This window comes from Dermacentor variabilis, chromosome 8 (genome assembly GCF_050947875.1).
Source record: "Dermacentor variabilis isolate Ectoservices chromosome 8, ASM5094787v1, whole genome shotgun sequence".
In the NCBI taxonomy this organism is placed as follows: Eukaryota; Metazoa; Arthropoda; class Arachnida; order Ixodida; family Ixodidae; genus Dermacentor; species Dermacentor variabilis.
The window spans coordinates 96,680,074-96,700,189 of NC_134575.1; the positions used below are offsets into that span (position 1 = coordinate 96,680,074).

Below are 20,116 nucleotides of genomic sequence, written 5' to 3' on the forward strand. Positions count from 1 at the left end.
TGCTGGCTTCTCCTGGCTTTAGACTACAGTCCCAAAGGATGTGAGCCGCGGTGGCTCTCTCCTTAGCGCACAGTCTACACACGTCACTCACGTACACGCTCGGACACACGTGCTTAGCTAGCGCCGGGGTGAGCAGGGACCCCGTCTGTAATTGCCTGTATAACACTGCCTCCTTCCGGGTAAGCCCCGGGTGAGGTGGCGGCATAGTCTGTCTGTTAAGTCTGTACCACTTCACTATTTCGTTGAAGGTGGTCATCTTGTCCTTGGCACTGCACCGCGACCAACACTCCGAGTCGGCCGTGCTTGCAGCTGCGCGGTTGGTTAGTCCTCGCGCGGCCGAGTTGGCCGCCTCGTCGTGGTTCACGTTCCCGCGTTCCGACACGTCACTGCCCATGTGGGCCGGAAACCACTTGATCCCCACAGCGCTTTTGCGTCCGATGTCTTCGGCCTTGCGCAGTATGCGCGCAGCCTCACTACATACCCTACCCTTGGCGTAGTTCTTCACTGCCGTTCTAGAGTCACACAACACTGTAGTGCATCCGGGGTCGGAGACGGCCAAGGCGATGGCCACCTCTTCCGCCCGGTGCGCCTCTCGAGTCCGGACGCTCGCCGCGGTCTTCGTTGCACCCGTCGATGCCCCGACAGCCACCACCGCGTATGCGTCGCTGCTGCCTCGATACTCCGCCGCGTCCACATAGATGGCGCCTTCTCTGGTGTGGAGGTCCACGAGCGCCCTGGCCCTCGCCAACCTCCGCTCCTTGTTGTGCTCGGGGTTCATGTTCCTCGGGATCGGGCTGACCCTGAGCTTTCTGCTGATGCTATCCGGTATAGGTACGTCTTTCTGCTGCTCGCCTTCCCTCGGCTCGAGGCCAAGGTCCCGCAGTATCTTTCTTCCGGTTCTCGTTTCAGAGAGACGCTCGAGTTGCGCCGATCTCTGTGCTTCGGCTATTTCGTCCAGCATGTTGTGGACTCCCAGCGCCATGAATTTTTCGGTGCTCGTGCTCCCGAGGAGGCCGAGTGGCGCCTTATACGCCTTGCGTATGGTGGTGTCTATCTTCTTACGTTCGTTCCGAAAATAACCTGTTTATCTATTTGTTCCGGTAGCTCCTGTGGGGAAAGGGTAAAATGAAGGTTGCTTCTTTGCGCCCAAGTTCTGCGCATCCTACGAATCCCATGTTTCCTTGCACTAAAGATTCTGCTGATCCTAGCGTTCTGTTCTGTGTGCTTCTCACTGGCATCCGACGTCTTTTTCGTGCTAGTTAATGATGTCCCAAGTCCATAACAAGCACCAACTAGGCCAACTGACTTCACTAATTGCAAGATTATTTCGTAGTCATCTGCTACGACGTGCCTCATGAGCAAACCGTGCTTCTGCGCGTCCGATCCGAGCACGTATATATTGAAATGCATGACGTCACTGGAAACTGTAGCAGGAACTTCACGGTGGTGTTGCCGCCATTATTTCGCTTCCATACCCCTTCTGTCTAATCAACCCTCCACTCATGGCAAAAATGGCGTTCCTGGCTTGGCACAAGCCAATTTACTAATACAACGTAAATTAGATTCTTTTAGTGCTTCTTCAAATATCATAGTTAGATGCTGAAGGCAACATGTCCTTATACGTGACGAGAGTAATCGTTTCCTCACGTTTGGGCTCGTAAAGTCTATTTCTTTAAATATGGATGTAGCATTCTGTGGTGAATGGCCGCGTTCACACGACATCCTAGAGTTTCGTACGGCCTCCGGGTATTTAAACGCACTACATAACGATTGCGTTCTTTCGTCATGGCAGACACAGCGGTCTATATGTCAAATCATTTTTGATAATCTCAAAATATTCACGCTTGTATCTGCCAAGAAAAAAATGTTACGAAAATTATGCGATATACAAAATGTATTGCCGTGCAATAGGCACTATATCCCCAAAAATAAAATTCTTTCATCCTACAGATTTTCCACTAGAAAAATGTAAGTGCTAGTACTACAGTTGGGCGTGCCACGCTGCGGCCGCCGATATTCCGGGATGGCTTGCGTCGTTGTCGCTCTCAGACTCAAAGTCCGACGAAAAGACAGCATCCTCAGACACGCTGCATCTCGATCCATCGATAAAATCAGCCACAAAATCACAAGATCCCCGATCTTTCGAAGCGCACGCGCGACTCCCCAAGGAGGCCATTTTGGTTTCTACTTTGACGATCGCGAAATTTCGGAGTGCTTTAAAAAATTAACATCTTGTGGGGAAAAAGTGAACTGCCTAGAAAATGAAAATATAGTTCTTGTTCACGTCCCATGGCGCAAAGTGTCCGTGAGCGGCGCGGAATATCCCGAAAACGCAGTTTCAAACCATCGATAGCAGGCCGCCATTTTTGCTTCCAACTTTGACAATCTTAAAAACTTCGGAGTGTGTTCAAAAATCACCGCCTGGGGGGAAGACGCTAACTGCTTAGGAAACGACGATATCGTTCTCTTCGTTCACGTCCTATGGCGTAGTGTGTCCGTGAGCGACGTGGAATATCTCTAAAACGGCGCTTCAAACCATAGATAGTGGGCGGCCATTCTTCCTTGCTACTTTTACGATCTTGAAAACTTTTGAGTGCGTTCAAAAATCACCGCCTGGGGGAAGAAGCGAACTGCTCAGAAAACAAAAGAATAGTTCTCCTTCATGTCCGATAGTGCCGTGTCTCCTTGGGCGGCGCGGAAAGTCTCGAAACCGGCGTTTCAAACCATCGTTAGCGGGCTAACGATGCTTGATGGGCGCGGTACGGAAAGAGTTAAAACAGTGAATTAAGTACTCTCAGAATGCCTGTTTTTTCGACGTGTTGTGCGTTGATGGGGGACAGTCAGAAGAGCTGAGATGCATAATACAGCAAGATCGCTTCGTACAATGTTTTATTTCCTTCTTTTCCTTGCATGTCCAGTCATTGACGCTGCCTTTTTCGGTTTAGGATACTTTACCTGCTAAACCAACTCATTTATTGTAAAATCACATAGAGTAAACGCGCATTATATCGCTGCCATAGCATGCAGCCGTCCAGTCCTAATGAAGGAACGAACGGCTAAGTTGTGTTCAGCGGCACAACGACCTAACGCTAAAATACACGTAGACGTGAATACGCACTTGGTGCATTATGTCACTGCATTGATTTTTCATATTGAACATATAGCACTACTTATACAAAACGTTGGACTGAGCAGTGCTAATATTTTTGTTACGAGTTCATTAGGTCAGTTGGGACAAGGAGCAGATAGGCAGACCCGCCATGCGTACTACGTGCTGTCAAATATTCAAACAAATGTCACCTCTGTGAAAAATTGCTATTCTCAGACTACTTGTTTACCACTACAATCAGCTTGTTGCCCCGCGTGCCATAAAACACTCGACGCTTTACGAACGTTCACGGGAAAGACGGGCGTTCGTGCATCGCGATGCAAGCAAAGCTACAGTGCCTAGCATCAGGTGAGGCTTGCTCGCTTCGGCCTAGCATTAGACACGCCGAAGGCAACGCCTGTGGCTCTCAACGTGCCTACACAAGTAGTTCTCCTGGTGGCCGCGTGTGGCGCACCGCGAGCTCGGCCGCGCGCTCGCGTGTTTCCCCGAAGAGTGGACGACCCTGTATGTAGAGGGCAAAGTGGGACGACCTGTGAAGTACAGTCAACCACAAGAGTTTACGGACCACGGGATCTAGGAAAGCGTGCAATTTCCGAGCAGCGTCTACCAGTAGCGAGTCAAACCGAACATCACAATGTTGTTCGCGTATAGTGGTAGACGCTGTAAATGCGAATACTAGGCAGCGTTCTGGGGGGTGCGCAGGTACTCAGCCATATCTCGGATCGCGTGTTCCTGTAAGATTTTTCGGTCGACTGTGCGCGCTTTACCTTGCAAATTCGTGGCGTCTTGCAAATTTTATTTAGAGAATCACTGCTATTTGTGAATGTGCAATGACCCTTTTTTTTATTCGTGTGCTTTCCTCACAGGAACCTGTGGAAAACTAATGTGGGAGAATAACTGGGTCACCTTTATCGACACCATGCTTCAGTTCTGCGTCCTCACCTCCCCCCAGCGCTCCTTCGTGCAGCCCGTGAGGGTTCAGTCGTGCACCATAGACCCAGAGGTTCACGCACAAGTTGTAACATCCACGAACGGTGAAGGTGAGTGAATGTATTTGAACGGCCTTTTAGAGTAACCTCATGTGTCACATCAACATTTTCTCACTGATGACTGGAAAATTGCTTTGTATCATAAAGTACCACGGCTCAGATGCGTTGTGTGCAAGCGTTATGAGTAGCAATAGTAGATTAAAAAATTGCAGTCACCTAGAAACACTGGCTGCTTCCGCCGTTTTCGTCACTGGCTGTATTGCGAGGCGGCTGTATGTTGTCAGTCGCGGCGAATGTTGCTGGCGCATTTTTCAGTGCTCTAAAATGCAACACTCACCTTAATTGACCTGGAAACAACAGAGAAACTTAAGTGTGCTGCTACGAGTGAACCAAACCCCTCCTACGGGTTCTTTGCACCCTTTCATATCTATCCGTGGAATCTGAACCTTACAACGTTTAACACCCGAGCCCTCTCTAGTGATGCTATCTCAGCAGGGCTGTTTGAGGAATCAGCACACATTGCCTGGGATACCATATGATTGGCCTTAGTGAGGCTAGGAGAACTGGTGGCACTTGTACAGTGTTGACTACTGGTCACGTCCTCTGCTACACAAGCATTCCAGATGTGAGAGAATATGGGGTAGAATTCCTCATTCTTAAGGTGATAACCGGCAGCATCGATGAATTTTGCAACAACAATGCAATAGTAGCTGTATTCGTAATAAAGCTGAATAGGACATATAGAGTAAAGGTAGTAAAATCCTACGCCCCGAGACGCAGTCACGGCGATTAGTGTTGAATTCCAATGGCAGATCCAGATTAAGTTTTTCTGCTCTGAATGGAGCAATCATATTCCAATGGCAGAATGGGAGCGTGAGCTGTGTGTTCCAATGGCAGATTGGGACCAGCCGCTGATCCCGGATTGCTCCGTGGAGTAAAAGCATTTGCTCCGCCGAAATCGGCAGATTTGACCGGAAGTCCTCGTGACATATTTCCTTCACCCGCCTTTGCTTCCTGTCACGGTCGCCTGTTTCCGGTCGCGGGCAGCTATGGACGACATGGGAAACATGGAGGCTGCTTCGCGCCATGCGATTTTGTTCGACAGCTCCGACCCAGACAGTACAATTTCCAAGTCGAGTGAAGATTCTTCTGACACGGACAGTGAAATGGGGTGGTGGGTTGCACTTCCAAGCGCTTGTTCCTCTCTCTATTCTAGCGCCCTCTCACTTGATTTTCCTGTACTAAGTGCCCCCGCGGGCGCGCACGCATTCTCTTCGCAGATATGGTGTGCGCACATGAGAGCGATCTCAGTCGGAGCGACGCGCTCCGTTCGTGATCCGGCAGAGCGCTCGCGATCTACCACCATTGGAATTCAACATAAGAAATAGAACAATTCTATGACGATGTTGAGTTTGCAATGACGAAGGTGCAGATTCAGTGTACGGTATTCCCGGGCTACTTCAATGCGAATGTTGGAAAAAAGTCGGCTAGAGAACAGAAAATTGGCAACTACAACGTCGACGCTAAGAATAGTAGAGGAGAGATGTTGGTAAAACTGACGGAAAGAAAAAACTCCGAATAAGAATATCTTCTCCGGGAATCGCAATAACAGGAAGGGGACATCGAAAAGCTCCAAGGGGAAACAGGAATTGAAAAAGATTTCATACTCTGTGCCGGCCCTAGCATAGTGCAACATGTAGAAGTTTTAGGTAGGGCAAAGTGAAAGGACCATAGGTTAGAGAGGTCTGGGATTTCTCTCAAATCGAAAGGAGAAAGAGTGAAATTTGTAAAGAAGAAACAGGCAAACCTATGGCGTCAGGGTCGAAGCAGATGGATTCAAGCTGGTTCTTGCCGAAAAAGTGCGCAGCTTTAAAGAGGAAGATGAAGATAATACAGAGGTATAGAGTGAAGCCGCAACAAGGCTAATTTCAGAAGCAGCAATTGAAATGGGAGGTAAGTCGTCAAGGCAGAATATAGATAAGTCCACCCAAGTAACCCGGGAACTTATAATGAAACGACAATGGATGAAAGTGTGTAACTCAAAAGATCAGATAGAATTCGCTGGACTGGCAGATATGAAAAAGAAGAATGAAGTAAACGATACACGAAACAAGAACATCGAAAATATTGCGGAAGCAGTAAAAATAATAGAGACAGAATGAAATTAATGAGAAGAAATCTTGGCATTGAAAAGAAAAACCTGTAAGCAGTGGAAGATAAGCATGGTAATGTAATAAGCAATTTCGATGATATACTAAAGGAAGCGGAGGGCTTGCTTACTGACTTGTACAATATACTGAGCACTCACACAACCTTGATTGTAAGCAGTGACGAACAGGATACAAAAGTTCCATGCCTAACTAGTGATAAAGTTCGGAAGGACTTGCAATACAAGTCCCGTGGAAAGGTGGCATGAGAAAATAGAATAACAATCAATTTATTGAAAGATGGAAGGGATATTATACTTAAAGAGTTAATTACCATTTACAAGAATTACCTCACGACTTCAAGTGTAGCAGAAAATTGGAAGAACAACAGCATTATACTAATCAATAAGAAGGGAGATGGTGAAAAATATGAAGAATTATATGCCCGTTAGTTTGCTTTCAGTATTATATAAAATATCGAGCAAGTTAATTTGCTATAAATCAGGGCAACAGGTCACTTCAATCGACCAAGGGAACAGGCTGGCTTAAGGAAGGTATACTCCAGACTAGATCACATCCAGCCTTAAATCGAGTAATTCATAAATCGGTGGTGTGTGACCAACCTCTCTATATGTCCTTCACATGCTACAAGAAGCCATTTGATTCAGTAGAGATATCAGCAGTCAAGGAGGCATTGCGTATTCGAGGAGTACCGGACGCATACGTGAATATCTTAGCAAATATCTAAAGAGACGCCATAGCTACCTTAATACCACGCAGGAAGAAAAATACCGATCGAGCAAGGGGTCAGTAAGGAGACACAATCTCTCCGATGTTATTTAGTGCATGCTTAGAAGTATTCCAGGTGTTAAACTGGGAAGGATTAGGAGTGAAGATTAACGGCGAATGTCACAGCAACCTACTGCTTGTATATGACATTATCTAGCGTAGCAGTGCTAAGAATGAATCGCAAGAAATGATTGGGGACCTTAGCCGACAAAATGTAAGACAAAGGTTGAAGATTATTTTGCAGAAGACAAGGAATGTTCGATACCCTTGGAAGAGAACAAGAATTCGTGATTGGCAGTAAGTCTTTAGAATCCGTGCAAGATCAGGTTTATGTAAGTCAGTTACTCACAGGGGACCTCGATCATGAGAAGGAAGCGTACAGAAAAAGAAAACGTCCGGCAGAACCCATCTCACGACGACTGTCGAGGGTAACGCGTCTAGCATTGAATCGGTATAGTGGTGGAACGTACCGCCGCCGTTGGAACGAGTTATGTGTGAGGCATGCACTGCAGCGGGACTCCTCTTTCTCGTCTCCTTAGGAACAGTTGGTGCCATCGGGCACCGCCACTGCAAAGCCTGTGCGTGATGCGTGGAGCACCGGTGCGGGCGAATGCTTAAAAACGCGTCGTGCGGCAAACGGGTTCCTCTTTTTCGCTTCTTTCTGGACACCCTGCACCAGCTAATGGTGCCGCCGAGCTGGCCTCCGAGATGAGATCCGCAGCGCGCTGGTGTTTGCGAATGCTTCGAATTATGCCCTTGCTTGCCGTAGACTCGGTGGCACATGCTTAGTGACCCAAGTTGGTGGGAAGTTTATTGAAAAACGACACATACTCGGTGCATTCGTTGGGCAGCTAACTGAAGCGTTGGCGTGAAAGACGTTCATTGTAAAAGGGCACGTACCCAGAGAATTTGTGGCGCACCCTGCTAAGGCGTCGGGTTGCTGTCCTTAAGGAAATATTGTGACGTGGGTTTGATTCCGCTCGGCATGGGAGAAATTTAAGGAACCCTTTTCGCCGTTGTAGAGCGGTACATTCTCATGGCACATAGTTACACAAGCTGGCGTCAAAGACATTCGTTGAAGAGCGGCAGACACCTACTGGTACATACCCGTGACCCGTGAACCGAGCTGACCCGAGCTGCAATCAAAGAGGTTCGTTGAGGACCAGCATAGACCGAGCGTCTCATACCTAGTGCTATAAGTAGGTTTTTTTACTGTGTCTGGGACAGAATTTCTGCAAGATATGCGTTGCGACAACTCGCAATGTGTTGACAACTCGCGATGATGTCATTTACTATAGGTTCTGTTTTGAGTGTGCTGTTATATAGTGGCAGTGCTTTCACATAAACAGCTGCGATCGTAGAATAAACCGATCCTTCTAAAAATAATGTAGCGTTGCCTTTGAGCGCAAAATAAAAACATTATGCATACAAGAACGTCTACATGTATGTGCGTACATACATACATACATACATACATACATACATACACACATACATACATACATACATACATACATACATACATACATACATACATACATACATACATACATACATACATACATCTGTCCAGGCCTCTATCCGTCCCTACGTCCGTCTATCGCACTGGCAAGGCAGACAACTTAAAAAGGTCTTCAAGGGGTGTAGGGTAGCGCGATTAAAATATGAGGCAAAAGAAGACACACAGGGACACACACAGCGCTGTGCGTATCCCTATGTGTTTTCTTTTGTCCCGTCTTTTAATCGCGCTACCGTACACCCCTTGAAGATGCATTGCCAACAAGCCCACATTGCAACACTAGTGAATTCAAAAGGTCTTTATTTCCCTCGCGTGCGGGATTTGACTCATCGTGAATGCATTAACGCGAGGAGCGGATCAGAAAACATATTCTAAGTGCCCTAAGCTCACTCGCCATCGTCATAGTCTGGCAGATTAAGATACTGTTTATTCTTTATTTCATGACTTGCTTACGGTGTGGAATAGTAATGCCAACAAATAGGAACTAGTGTGATTTTTGTAGCAGAGTGCAGATTTTCTGTGGTCCCTAGCCTCAGTTGTATAAAACGCTGCCGCTTGAGTTGTGATCGTGCGTATCTACATATGTGGGCTTGTGCAGGAATGGACGTCACCTACGAAATTCATCGGAACACGTGCCGCTGCGGTGGCGTCGTCGTGAAAGGATTCAAGACGAGCGTAGCCCAGCGGCGCCCCGTGCAGCAGACTCCGTTGCTCGAGGAGTACCGCTTCGTGCCTTACAGGGACGACGATGCCGCCAAGGAGGAACGATATTGCTCTGTGCGCGATTACGTCGATGCGTGCTCCGACGTTGCCCACAGTGTGCTCGAAGATCACGGAGAGGTCGACACCGAAGTGCACGGCTTCCAAGGCGGTTGCCACGATCTGCCCGGAAGCGTGTGGAACAGATACCTCGAGGACGCCGCTGATAACCACGGCTTTCTGAAAGTCCTCCTTCTTGTTCGTAAGGAAGCCAACTACTCCACTTCCCTGTCATCTTGCGTCCGGTCATCGCTTGAAGGTCAGAAGCAGTGCTTGGAGAGAGACATTCTTAACACGGCGCTGTTTGGAGAAGACCCTTTAAGGAGCCTTCTTGACGTCGTTCTGGAGAATACGGCTTCTAAAAGGTTTCGAGTTCTGGAGCTAGCTTGCGGTAAAAATCCGTCACTCATCGCATCTTGGGCTCTCCAATGGCTACCGCTACACGACTTCCGACTTAATGCGGAATATTCCGTGGCCCATTCTTCATTAGAGAATCTACCGCCAGACCAGGTACCGGTGGGTGTCAGCACAATCCCTTGGGACACATCATCTATATCAAAGCGAACCCTGCAGGAAGCCGACCTAGTGATTGTGGCTCGTGGTGTAGTCGACGCCCACGATGATATTAGTACCTTGGCCAATCAGTTGTCTGAGTGCAAGGAACTCGGTTTCGTTCTATTGTCGCAAAGGACGGCGATCACGCCCGCCGAGGCATTTCTCTGGTCTATGGGTGGCACAGTTTTCCGCACGCATTCGGACGACGAGGTTGTCTCTGTGCTCAAGGCTTACGGATTGCTGCTCGTGGGCCTCAAATCGAACAAGTTATCTTCGCTGCTTCTGTTTAGAAAGCGTTCAGCAGTCTCGGACCTCAGCAAGCAGGGCGTGGTAAAGGTTAAGAACAGTGAATTCGGATGGGTCGAGACGCTAAAGGCGAAAACAGTGCAGTACGACTCCATGTCGGCCGGAGAGAACATCTGGATTCTCGCCGAGGATGCCGCCACCAGTGGCATCGTTGGCTTCACCAACTGCCTTCGGCAGGAAACCGGCGGATGCCACGTAAGGTAAGCATATTTAGGAGTGGCTGCCGATTTAGCTGTGCCCCTCTTTCCGTAACAAAAGAAACCGATTGACTGACCATTGTACCTCATTATTCAGAAAAATTAAGGAAACCATATTGGACAACTGTTCTTGGCTACGGGATCTGCTAGCCCCGCCCGGAATTGTTACAAGATTGTCAATTGATGAAAAGAAAACGTGCCATAATACAAGCAGAATATTGGTAAAAAGTTATGGAAAGTAACCTTAAATGAACAACATAGCTTAATACAGCGAGAGACTTGGCAAAGAAAGCGACACATAAAAAATATACAAAGCAAACAAAACTTTTAAAAGAATAGTGTAATTAAAATGCAATCACCGATAAACTATCACACAGGTAACATGAAATAGTTTCGATGCATTCAAATGAGGCATTTCAGTAATTTCTCAATATTAGCAGAACCCTTTCAGTGACAGCCTGTTTTACGTGAGTTCGCAAAGTTAACATATTTGTCAACTTGATCAGTTTTTAATGGTATTGAATGCGACAAACATGATATATCGACAAGAAAATACGGTAATCGCATTTCCACCCGTGATCGAAATTCCTTCTAATTTCTTTCTGATCTTTCCGTAGGTGTGTGTTCGATGCGAGCAATAGTGGTTCAAACGAGGTCTTCGACTTCAGCCCCAGTAATCCAAAGCATGCGGACATTTTTGAGCAAGACCTGGTGATGAATGTGTACTGCTGTGGGCAGTGGGGATCGTACAGGCACCTGTCCCTATACCCCGGTGAGTGGAATGGCTTGACGCCTTTGATTATTGACGAAAATGCTTAAAAAATTGGCAGATGACAAAGCTAGTGCTGCTAATTTTCAGAGACTGACAGTGGCGAAGACGAATATTCGCTGAGAGAAGCTATTAATTTTTAAAAATTTACTCAGGTCCAACTCACATGTTGGAATCTAAGGGAAGGGTAGTTTCAGAGAAGCGGGTAAACGAAGACCTTAGAACTAGCCGCGATGCATACAATGTTGCTTAATTTCATCACATGCAAAAATTTGTTTCATGAAACGTTTTTCTTTATCCACCATAACGTCTACACGTTCGATTATATATGTGTCTTAATGGGGCCCGGTATAGCCAAAGAGCGCCAAGCCTGAGATCGTGAATATAGAATGTAGCAGTGTAGCGGTGTCCGCCGCCGGTGTCCGAAGCAGCTATCGCCGGGAATAGGGAACACAATGCCTATTTCCTCGCCGGGACTGAACCTGGACCCGCTGTGTGGAAGTCAGCTACCCTACCACTGAGTCACACCAGCGCTTGCTAGCACTCAGCGGAAAAGTGCCCTATAAACGCGTCCTAGCGGGTGATGAGACACGCGATGTCACATGCGCCCGCGTAGCCTCGATGCATGCATGTTTGGCACTGCAGTTGCATATTATTACAACAGGTAGAATGCCATGTAGCAGATGCCCGGGTCCGGCACAAGGCAGCGAAGAAGGTTGAGGGAAGAACAAAGACGTTTAAGGAGATGTATACAAGAATGCAAGAAAATATATTATGTACCTGATTACATCAAGCTGACTAGGTGACTATGCCGCCGCCGAGTGTCAAAGGGGATGCCTGTAGATCAACACCATCATTATCATCGTGTCGAGCCATTTGCCTTGCAATATGATATGCGCAGTGGTGGCGTAGAGGCAGAGCATCTGCCTCGTGTGCAAGAGGATCGGTGCTCGAATCCCGGTGCCGCGCAATTTCCCACCGGATTAAAAGAAAAAAGAAATCGGTGTGTTGATGAAATTGCATAAACAGGCTCGGAGTGCGGCCTGATCCCGGTGACCGGAAACGCACTCCCACACCCGGGCAGGATTGGCCACCCTGGTGCAGTACTTGGCCACAACCTCCTATGTATACAACAATCAAACCACGGCCCTCAGTCCCCAGCAGCTGCGACGCAGCAGAGGGTGCTAAGAATATCTAAGCTAAGACGTTTAACGCTAAAACGTTATCTAGTGAGGCGAGTCTAGCAATGCTATTTGAGGGATTAGAGGGCATTCAATGGGATGTAATAGGGCTCAGTGAAGTTAGGAGGTCAAAAGGAACATATACAGTGCTAAAAAGCGGGCATATGTCCTGTACTATCGGGGCTTAGCGGAGAGACGAGAATTAGGAGTCGGATTCCTGATTAATAAGGATATAGCTGGTAACATACAGGAACTCTATAGCATTAACGAGAAGGTGGCAGGACTTGTTGTGAAACTTAATAAGAGGTATAAATTGAAGGTCTTACAGGTCTACGCCCCTACATTCGCTCATGATGACCAGGAAGTCGAAAGGTTCTATTAAGACGTGGAATCGGCGATGGGTAAAGTCAAAACAAAATACACTATACTAATGGGCGACTTCAATGCCAGTGTGGCCAAGAAGAAGGTTGGAGACAAGGCAGTTGGGGGAATATGGCATAGGCTCTAGGAATAGCAGGGGAGAGTTATTCGTAGAGTTCGCTGAACAGAATGATATGCGGATAATGAATACCTTCTTCCGCAAGCGGGTAGCCGAAAGTGAACGTGAAGGAGCCCGCAGGGCGAGAATAGAAATGAAATAGACCTTATACTCTGCGCTAACCCTGGCATCATACAAGATGTGGACGTGCTCGGCAAGGTGTGCTGTAGTGACCATAGGATGGTAAGAACTCGTATTGAGGAGGGAACGGAAGAAACTGATACATAAAAAGCGGAACAATGAGTTAGCGGTATGAGTTAAAATAAGGGATTTCTGCATTAAGCTACAGAGCAGGTATTCGGCTTTAGCTCAGGAAGAGAAGCTTAATATTGAAGCAACGAACGACAATATTATGGGCATCATTAAGGAGTGTGCAATAGAAGTCGGTGGTAACTCCGTTAGACAGGATACCAGTTAGCTATCGCAGGAGATGAAAGATCTCATCTAAAAACGCCAATGTATGAAAGCCTCTAACCCTACAGCTAGAATAGAACTGGAAGAACTTTCGAAGTTAACAAGTGTAAGACAGCTGACACAAGGAAGTATAATATAGATAGAATTCCACATGCTCTCAGGTACGGAGGAAGCCTAAAAGCAGTGAAGAAGAAACTAGGAATAGGCAAGAATCAGATGTCTGCATTAAGAGACAAATCCGGCAATATCATTACTAAGATGGATGAGATAGTTCAAGTAGCTGAGGAGTTCTATAGAGATTTATACAGTACCCGTGGCACCCACGACGATAATGGAAGAGAGAATAGTCTAGAGGAATTCGAAATCCCACAGGTAACGCCGGAAGAAGTAAAGAAAGCCTTGGGAGCTATGCAAATAGGGAAGGCAGCTGGGGAGGATCAGGTAACAGCAGAATTGTTGAAGGATGGTGGGCAGATTGTTCTAGAAAAGCTGGCCACCCTGTATACGCAATGCCTCATGACCTCGAGAATACCGGAATCTTGGAAGGACGCTATCATAATCCTAATCCATAAGAAATGGGACGTCAAATACTTGAAAAATTATAGACCAATCAGCTTACCGTCTGTTGCCTACAAAGTATTTACTAAGATAATCGCAAATAGAATCAGGAACACCTTAGACTTCTGTCAACCAAAGGACCAGGCAGGATTCCGTAAAGGCTACTCAACAATAGAGGATATTCACACTATGAGGAAGGTCATAGCGAAATGTGCGGGATATGACCAACCCTTATATATAGCTTTCATTGATTACGAGAAACCGTTTGATTCAGGCGAAACCTCCGCAGTCATGGAGGCACTACGGAATCAGGGTGTAGACGAGCCGTATGTAAAAATACTGAAAGATATCTATCGTTGCTCCACAGCCACCGTAGTCTTCCACGAAGAAAGCAACAAAAACCCAATAAAGACAGGCGTCAGACAGGGAGATACGATCTCTCCAATGTTATTCACAGCGTGTTTACAGGAAGTATTCAGAGACCTGGATTGGAAAGAATTGGGGATAAGAGTTACTGGAGACTACCTTAGTAACTTTCAATTCACTGATGATATTGCCTTGCTTAGTAACTCAGGGGGCCAATTGCAATGCATGCTCACTGACCTGGACAGGCAAACACAATGGTGGGTCTAAAAATTATTCTGCAGGAAATTAAAGTAATGCTTAACAGTCTCGGAAGAGAATAGCAGTTTACGATAGGTAGCGAGGCACTGGAAGTGGTAAGAAAATACATCTACTTAGGGCAGGTAGTGTCCGCGGATCCGGATCATGAGACTGAAGTAATCAGAAGAATAACAATGGGCTGGGGTGTGTTTGGCAGGCATTCTCAGCTCATGAACAGCAGGCTGCCATTATCCCTCAAGAGAAAAGTGTATAAATACACAGCTGTGTCTCACCAGTACTCACGTACGGGGCAGAAACCTGGAGACTTACGAAAAGGGTTCTACTTAAATTGAGGACGACGCATCGAGCTATGGAAAGAAGAATGATGGCTGTAACTTTAAAGGATAAGAAAAGAGCTGCTTGGGTGAGGGAACAAACGCGAGTTAATGACATCTTAGTTGAAGAAAAAGAAATGGGTGGGGGGCATAGCCGGACATGTAATGAGGAGGGAAAATAACCGATGGTCATTAAGGGTTGCGGACTGGATTCCAAGGGAAGGGAAGCGTTGTAGGGGGCGGCAGAAAGTTAGGTGGGCGGATGAGATTAAGATGTTTGCAGGGACAACATGGCCACAATTAGTACAGGACCGGAGTAGTTGGAGAAGTATGGAGAGGCCATTGCCCTTCAGTGGGCGTAACCAGGCTGATTATTATTATTATTATTATTATTATTATTATTATTATTATTATTATTATTATTATTATTATTATTATTATTATTATTATTATTATTATATGTGCGTCGCGTAGCGTATATGTATATGCGCCCTTTGCATTGCAGTTGCATATTACACCAGGAGGCACCTCATGCAGCACCGGCATATATAGCGATACAAGGTAGGTAGGGAAGTCTTGAAGAAGAAGGTTATGCAGATGTATAAATATTGATATTGTTGCGTGTGAAAAGACACAGACAGAAGACGCTATTTACAGGCTATTTACACTAGAGCCAGGCAGCCAGGCCGACACTCGCTCGCGCCAAGTGCAGCGACCAACTTTGTCGTCGTTCTCGCGGCGCTTCGTTTCTTGAACATCGCTTGATCATATCGTAATAATATTGTGGGAATTTATAGGCTATTCTTTGTCATCTGTACATGATCATCATCATGTGGGGTTCATATGGGGTTCTTCTTCATCATCGCTTGTCGGGCTGGCTCTCGAGTGTGATCCGTGCTGTGGGCGTGGTCGGTTCGCCCAGTCTTTGACGCGGAATAAACGTCGTGATAACTGCTGCGTCACAATATAATGAAAAACATGTGTGGCATACCGGGTTAATTCAAGCAGGCCAGGCGTCTGTTTTTCACTGTCCCGTTTCAAAGGCAATGCCATTACATCATCATTAGCATCGTATCGTGCCATTTGACACGCGATGTGACATGTACGCCGCGTAGGGTCGATACGTACAAACTTTTCGCCGCAATTCCGTTATATTACACCAGATGGCCCGACAGGTAGCATTTGCATATGGAAGTTGCATGCTGCGTTTAGCTGGACCTGGTTAACTCAAGCAGACTAGATGGCTATTTGTCCGCACCCCGTTTCGAGGGAGACGCCAATGAACCATCATTGTCATCGTCACCAATAGCAACGTAACATGCCACGGGTCAAGGGATGTGATATGCGCGCCACATAGTCTTGGTCCCCGACTTTACTCTGCAGTACACGTTATGCGTATCCTCGTAAGGTACGAAAAGCTTCTGAATAAGCGAATCGTGGAGCTAAGCGCGCGGCTGCAACCAGGCGAAATCGGGCTCAGCAGACCGCTGTGCAGAGATTAGGACTAGACGCAGCGCAAGCCGCACCTCGCCGTCGACGCCAGGTGGATAGTTGAGACCGTTCTCGTGAAAACGACCCGAAGAGACGTTGCTGCGAAGACCCTGTAGTGCGTGCCCCTGTATATGGAGCTCCGTAGAGCCGCTCCTCGAGATCACGCTGTGACCGTGCTGCGTGTACCGCTCAGGCCTGTACCGTTTTTTCTTTGAGCTTTTGTTTGCACACATTCTAACAAGCCGCGAAGGACCGTAAGTGTCTCGCGACATTTAGCGCACAGGAAGGACTATCACCGGTCGACAAGTGTAAGTGTGCCTTAGGTGTGACCTATTCTAAGAGGGCTGAAAATCACCTCACCTAGTCGTATTCTTGTTATAAGCTGCCAATTTCCTAAGTTGGACTTAATAAAGTGGAGTTTATTAAGGATACTGTGTCCCACGTACGTTGTCGATAGCTCACCCGTTTCTCACGTACGAACGCCTTCAAGTCTATGGCAGCGATGGCACTGGCATAGTTGCTACCTTAGGTTTTGATGGATGCGGCAATATTGTCGACAAGCACATTAAACTCGATGTCTCTCTACCCAAACACTCAGCATAATATGACTTGTTTTGACGCATAAACAGAACAGAGCAGTGAATGTTGGTTTTTAATGCGGAATTTCTGTGGTTTGGCGGTGACATTAAAGCTTTAACAATGCTTGAAGAGTCTAAATATTACTTCCTTTAGGAGTTTCAGTCTGTTGATGTGCTTCACTGCCAACGGTACTGCATAGGCCTCTGTCGTGAATACGCTTGTTTGGAGGTGCAGCAGGTAGGATTTCCAAACAAGATCTGTGTAAGACACACTGGCACGTGACTTTGATGCGTCGGTCGTCGCATCTTGAACGCTCCAACGGTTATCGCCCAATCTTCATTCGAGAATCTTGGGACACATCATCTATATCAAAGCGAACCCTGCATGAAGCCGACCTAGTGATCGTGACTCGTGGCCCACACGATGGTACAAGTACCTTGGCGAAGAACTTGTCTCAATGCAAGGAAATCGGTTTCGTTCTGTTTTCAGAGAGGATGGCAATCACACCTGCCGAAACATTTCTCTAGGAATGTTTCGTCTGAAGTTCTAAAAAGTCCTTTGGAATGTCCGCATCTGCAGCGAGTCTTCTGACCTCGATAAAGAACAAGTCACACACTAGTAGCTGTCGCTGCCACTGTAGTAGCAGCTTCTCCAGAGTCATTAGGCCATGTTAAAGCAGTGATACATCCATTTCCTTACTAACTGATGAAGAAGGAAGGCGGCAACATCGCGCGCTGTAGCTACCGGAAAGATGGCAGTTTCGGCGTATTGCGTGAGGTGGTCAACCGCCACTATGGCCCAGCGGTTTCCAGACGATGTCAGGAGAAGGGGCACGTGCAAATCGATGCCGATGCGCCAAAACAGCCGGGTAGGGCAAGGTAAAGGTTACAGATTGGCTGGTGGAGATATCCGGCGCTCACAATCGGGGGCAAGGGCAAACGAACTTCTGAACGTAGCTGTACATCCCTCGCCAGTAGTACCGCTGTCGAAGGCGCTGATAAGTTTTGAAAGCTCCTGGGTTATTATAATAACTGCTGGCGCCCGTTGGATTTATAATTGCGTCGGTGAAGCAGGTTGTCCCGAATGGCAAAATGGTGAGCTTGACGACGCAGCGTGCGAGTTTTTGGTCGTGCTGATGAACCAGAAATCAATTCTGTAAGAAAGGTAATCCGATGGTCCTTGCGCTGCTCAGACGCGATGGTGGTAAGGTCGAGCGAAGAAACGGTAAAGTGGGATAGTGAGCAGCAGCCATTGTCGTCAGGCAAGGGAGAGGGCGTCGGCGTTAGAATGCTGCCGTCCGCTGCGGTAGAGCACGCGGATATCGTATTCCTGCAGGCAAAGTGCGCGTCAGGCAAGACGGCCTGAGATATCTTTCAAGTACGACAGCCAGCATAGTGCATGGCGGTCCGTGATTACATCAAATGGACGGCCGTACAAATAAGGCCTGAACTTGGTGAGAGCCCAGATGATGGCCAGTTATTCATTTTCTGTCACAATGTAATTGGTCTCAGCTTTTGTTACTGTACGACTTGCGTAAGCCACGACATAATCACGAAACCCCTGTTTGCGCTGGGCAAGAGCAGCGCCGAGGCCAACACCGCTGGCACCTGTGTGCACCTCGGTAGGGGCTGCCGGGTCATAATGGCGCAAAATTGGCGGAGCCGTTAGCAAACGACGGTGCTTTGTGAAGGCCTCGTCGCACTCGGACGACCACGAAGTGAGGAGCCCGTTGCTTCTAAGAAGCTTCGTAAGGCGATATGATGGCGGCGAAATTGCGAATGAAGCATCTGAAGTAGGAACACAAACCGACGAAACTGCGCGATTTTTTGATGGACGTTGGCTCGGGGAATTCGGCGACGGCCCGAAGTTTGTCTGGATCAGGAAGAATTGTATATTTGGACACGGCGTAGCCTAGAATTGTGAGCTGGGTACTTGCCAATACACTGAGCGCAAATCTAGAGATGAAAAGAATTCCTCGCCTTTAGACTGTCAATCGCGTCGTCTATGCGCGGGAGAGGGTAGGCGTCCACGCGAGTGATCTAGTTCAGGCGGCGGTAGTCCACACAAACCCGCACAGAACGACCTTTCTTCGCAACTAGGACGACAGGGGATGCCCATGGACTGTTGGAATGTCGTATCACATCGCGGCGAAGCGTGTTGTCGACTTGTTCGTTGATTACACGACGTTATGCAGGAGATACGCGATACGGACGTTGCCGCAATGGCGGTTGCGGGCCAGTACCGATGCGGTGTGTAACAGTTGGCGTCTGGCCCAGGGAAGATTGCCCTACATCGAAAGAACAAAATTCTTGTAGAAGGCACAAAAGCTGGGATCGCTGGACCGGTGTCAGGGCATCGGCGATAGAAGAACCGAACACATCGCTGTGCCATAGCTCAAATGACATGATAGATCACAAATTCCAACATGAGAAGCTTTGAGAATTTTATTCATCGTCCCCTTTCCCGGGGGTGGGGGGAGACAATTTGATGGGAGGAGGCGAGTAATACCGAGAATTTGTTAAATGCTTCCAAATACCGCCACAGAAAAGTACAGCTGGAATACAGGAGGGAACCACGAGTGCAAACTTGGGGCTCAATACTCCAAATTGCTCAAACTCATACCGAGCCAAATTTGTTTTGCCTTGCTGAGTATCGAAGCTGAATTTAGTAAATATGAAGTGGCTCGTTGGAGTATCTCAGTCAGTTGTCTTAAATGCGCATGAAGAGCGTGATGAATAACTTACTGAGCTTGCCAGGAGAATTGATAAAATGAAAGAGCTATACGTACTCTCATGTAATAAAATTTCAATGCTATTTGTGGCCCTCTAAGTTGTAGGATGGGATAATGTTAAACTTTATTTTTCCAACGGTTATTGCTGTTGGTGTCCGGGGCTAGGCTGCCAGGGGTTAATCACCCGATGAAAATCTTCCGAGAACCTCGGCAACGGCCCTGGCCCGCTGGACGGCCCACTCCTGGTCTTCGGGCGCCTCGCTGAGGAGGGAGGCTTGCCATCTCTCAGTGAGGCACCCCGCTACAGAGGGTCCTGCTGTTGTCTTCCCCCTTCCTCCTGGTTCTTCTTCCTCATGGCGTTGGCATTCGCAAAGCACATGGGCCATATCGGCCCGTTCGTGCTCGAAGATTGCTTTTCTGTCTTAAACACGGAAGTCATTCATAAGAATGACTATTGCCAGAGGTGTAGTGCAAGCACAAGGTAAGTAAATCTAAGTATTCATCCCGGCGCACCGGCGTACGGAAATGCGAAGGGCTCAAGGCATTC

General features: G+C 47.5%; 1 protein-coding gene across 1 annotated transcript in view; it reads left to right on the plus strand.

Annotated features, from left to right (window-relative positions):
* LOC142591496 (fatty acid synthase-like) overlaps window positions 1–20,116 on the plus strand; it is a 188,244-nt gene that overhangs the window by 119,317 nt on the left and 48,811 nt on the right. The window contains exons 15-17 of the mRNA XM_075703825.1: window positions 3,976–4,149; window positions 9,152–10,373; window positions 10,988–11,142. Coding sequence (XP_075559940.1) covers window positions 3,976–4,149; window positions 9,152–10,373; window positions 10,988–11,142 — 1,551 coding nt within the window. The remainder of the gene's footprint in view (window positions 1–3,975; window positions 4,150–9,151; window positions 10,374–10,987; window positions 11,143–20,116) is intronic.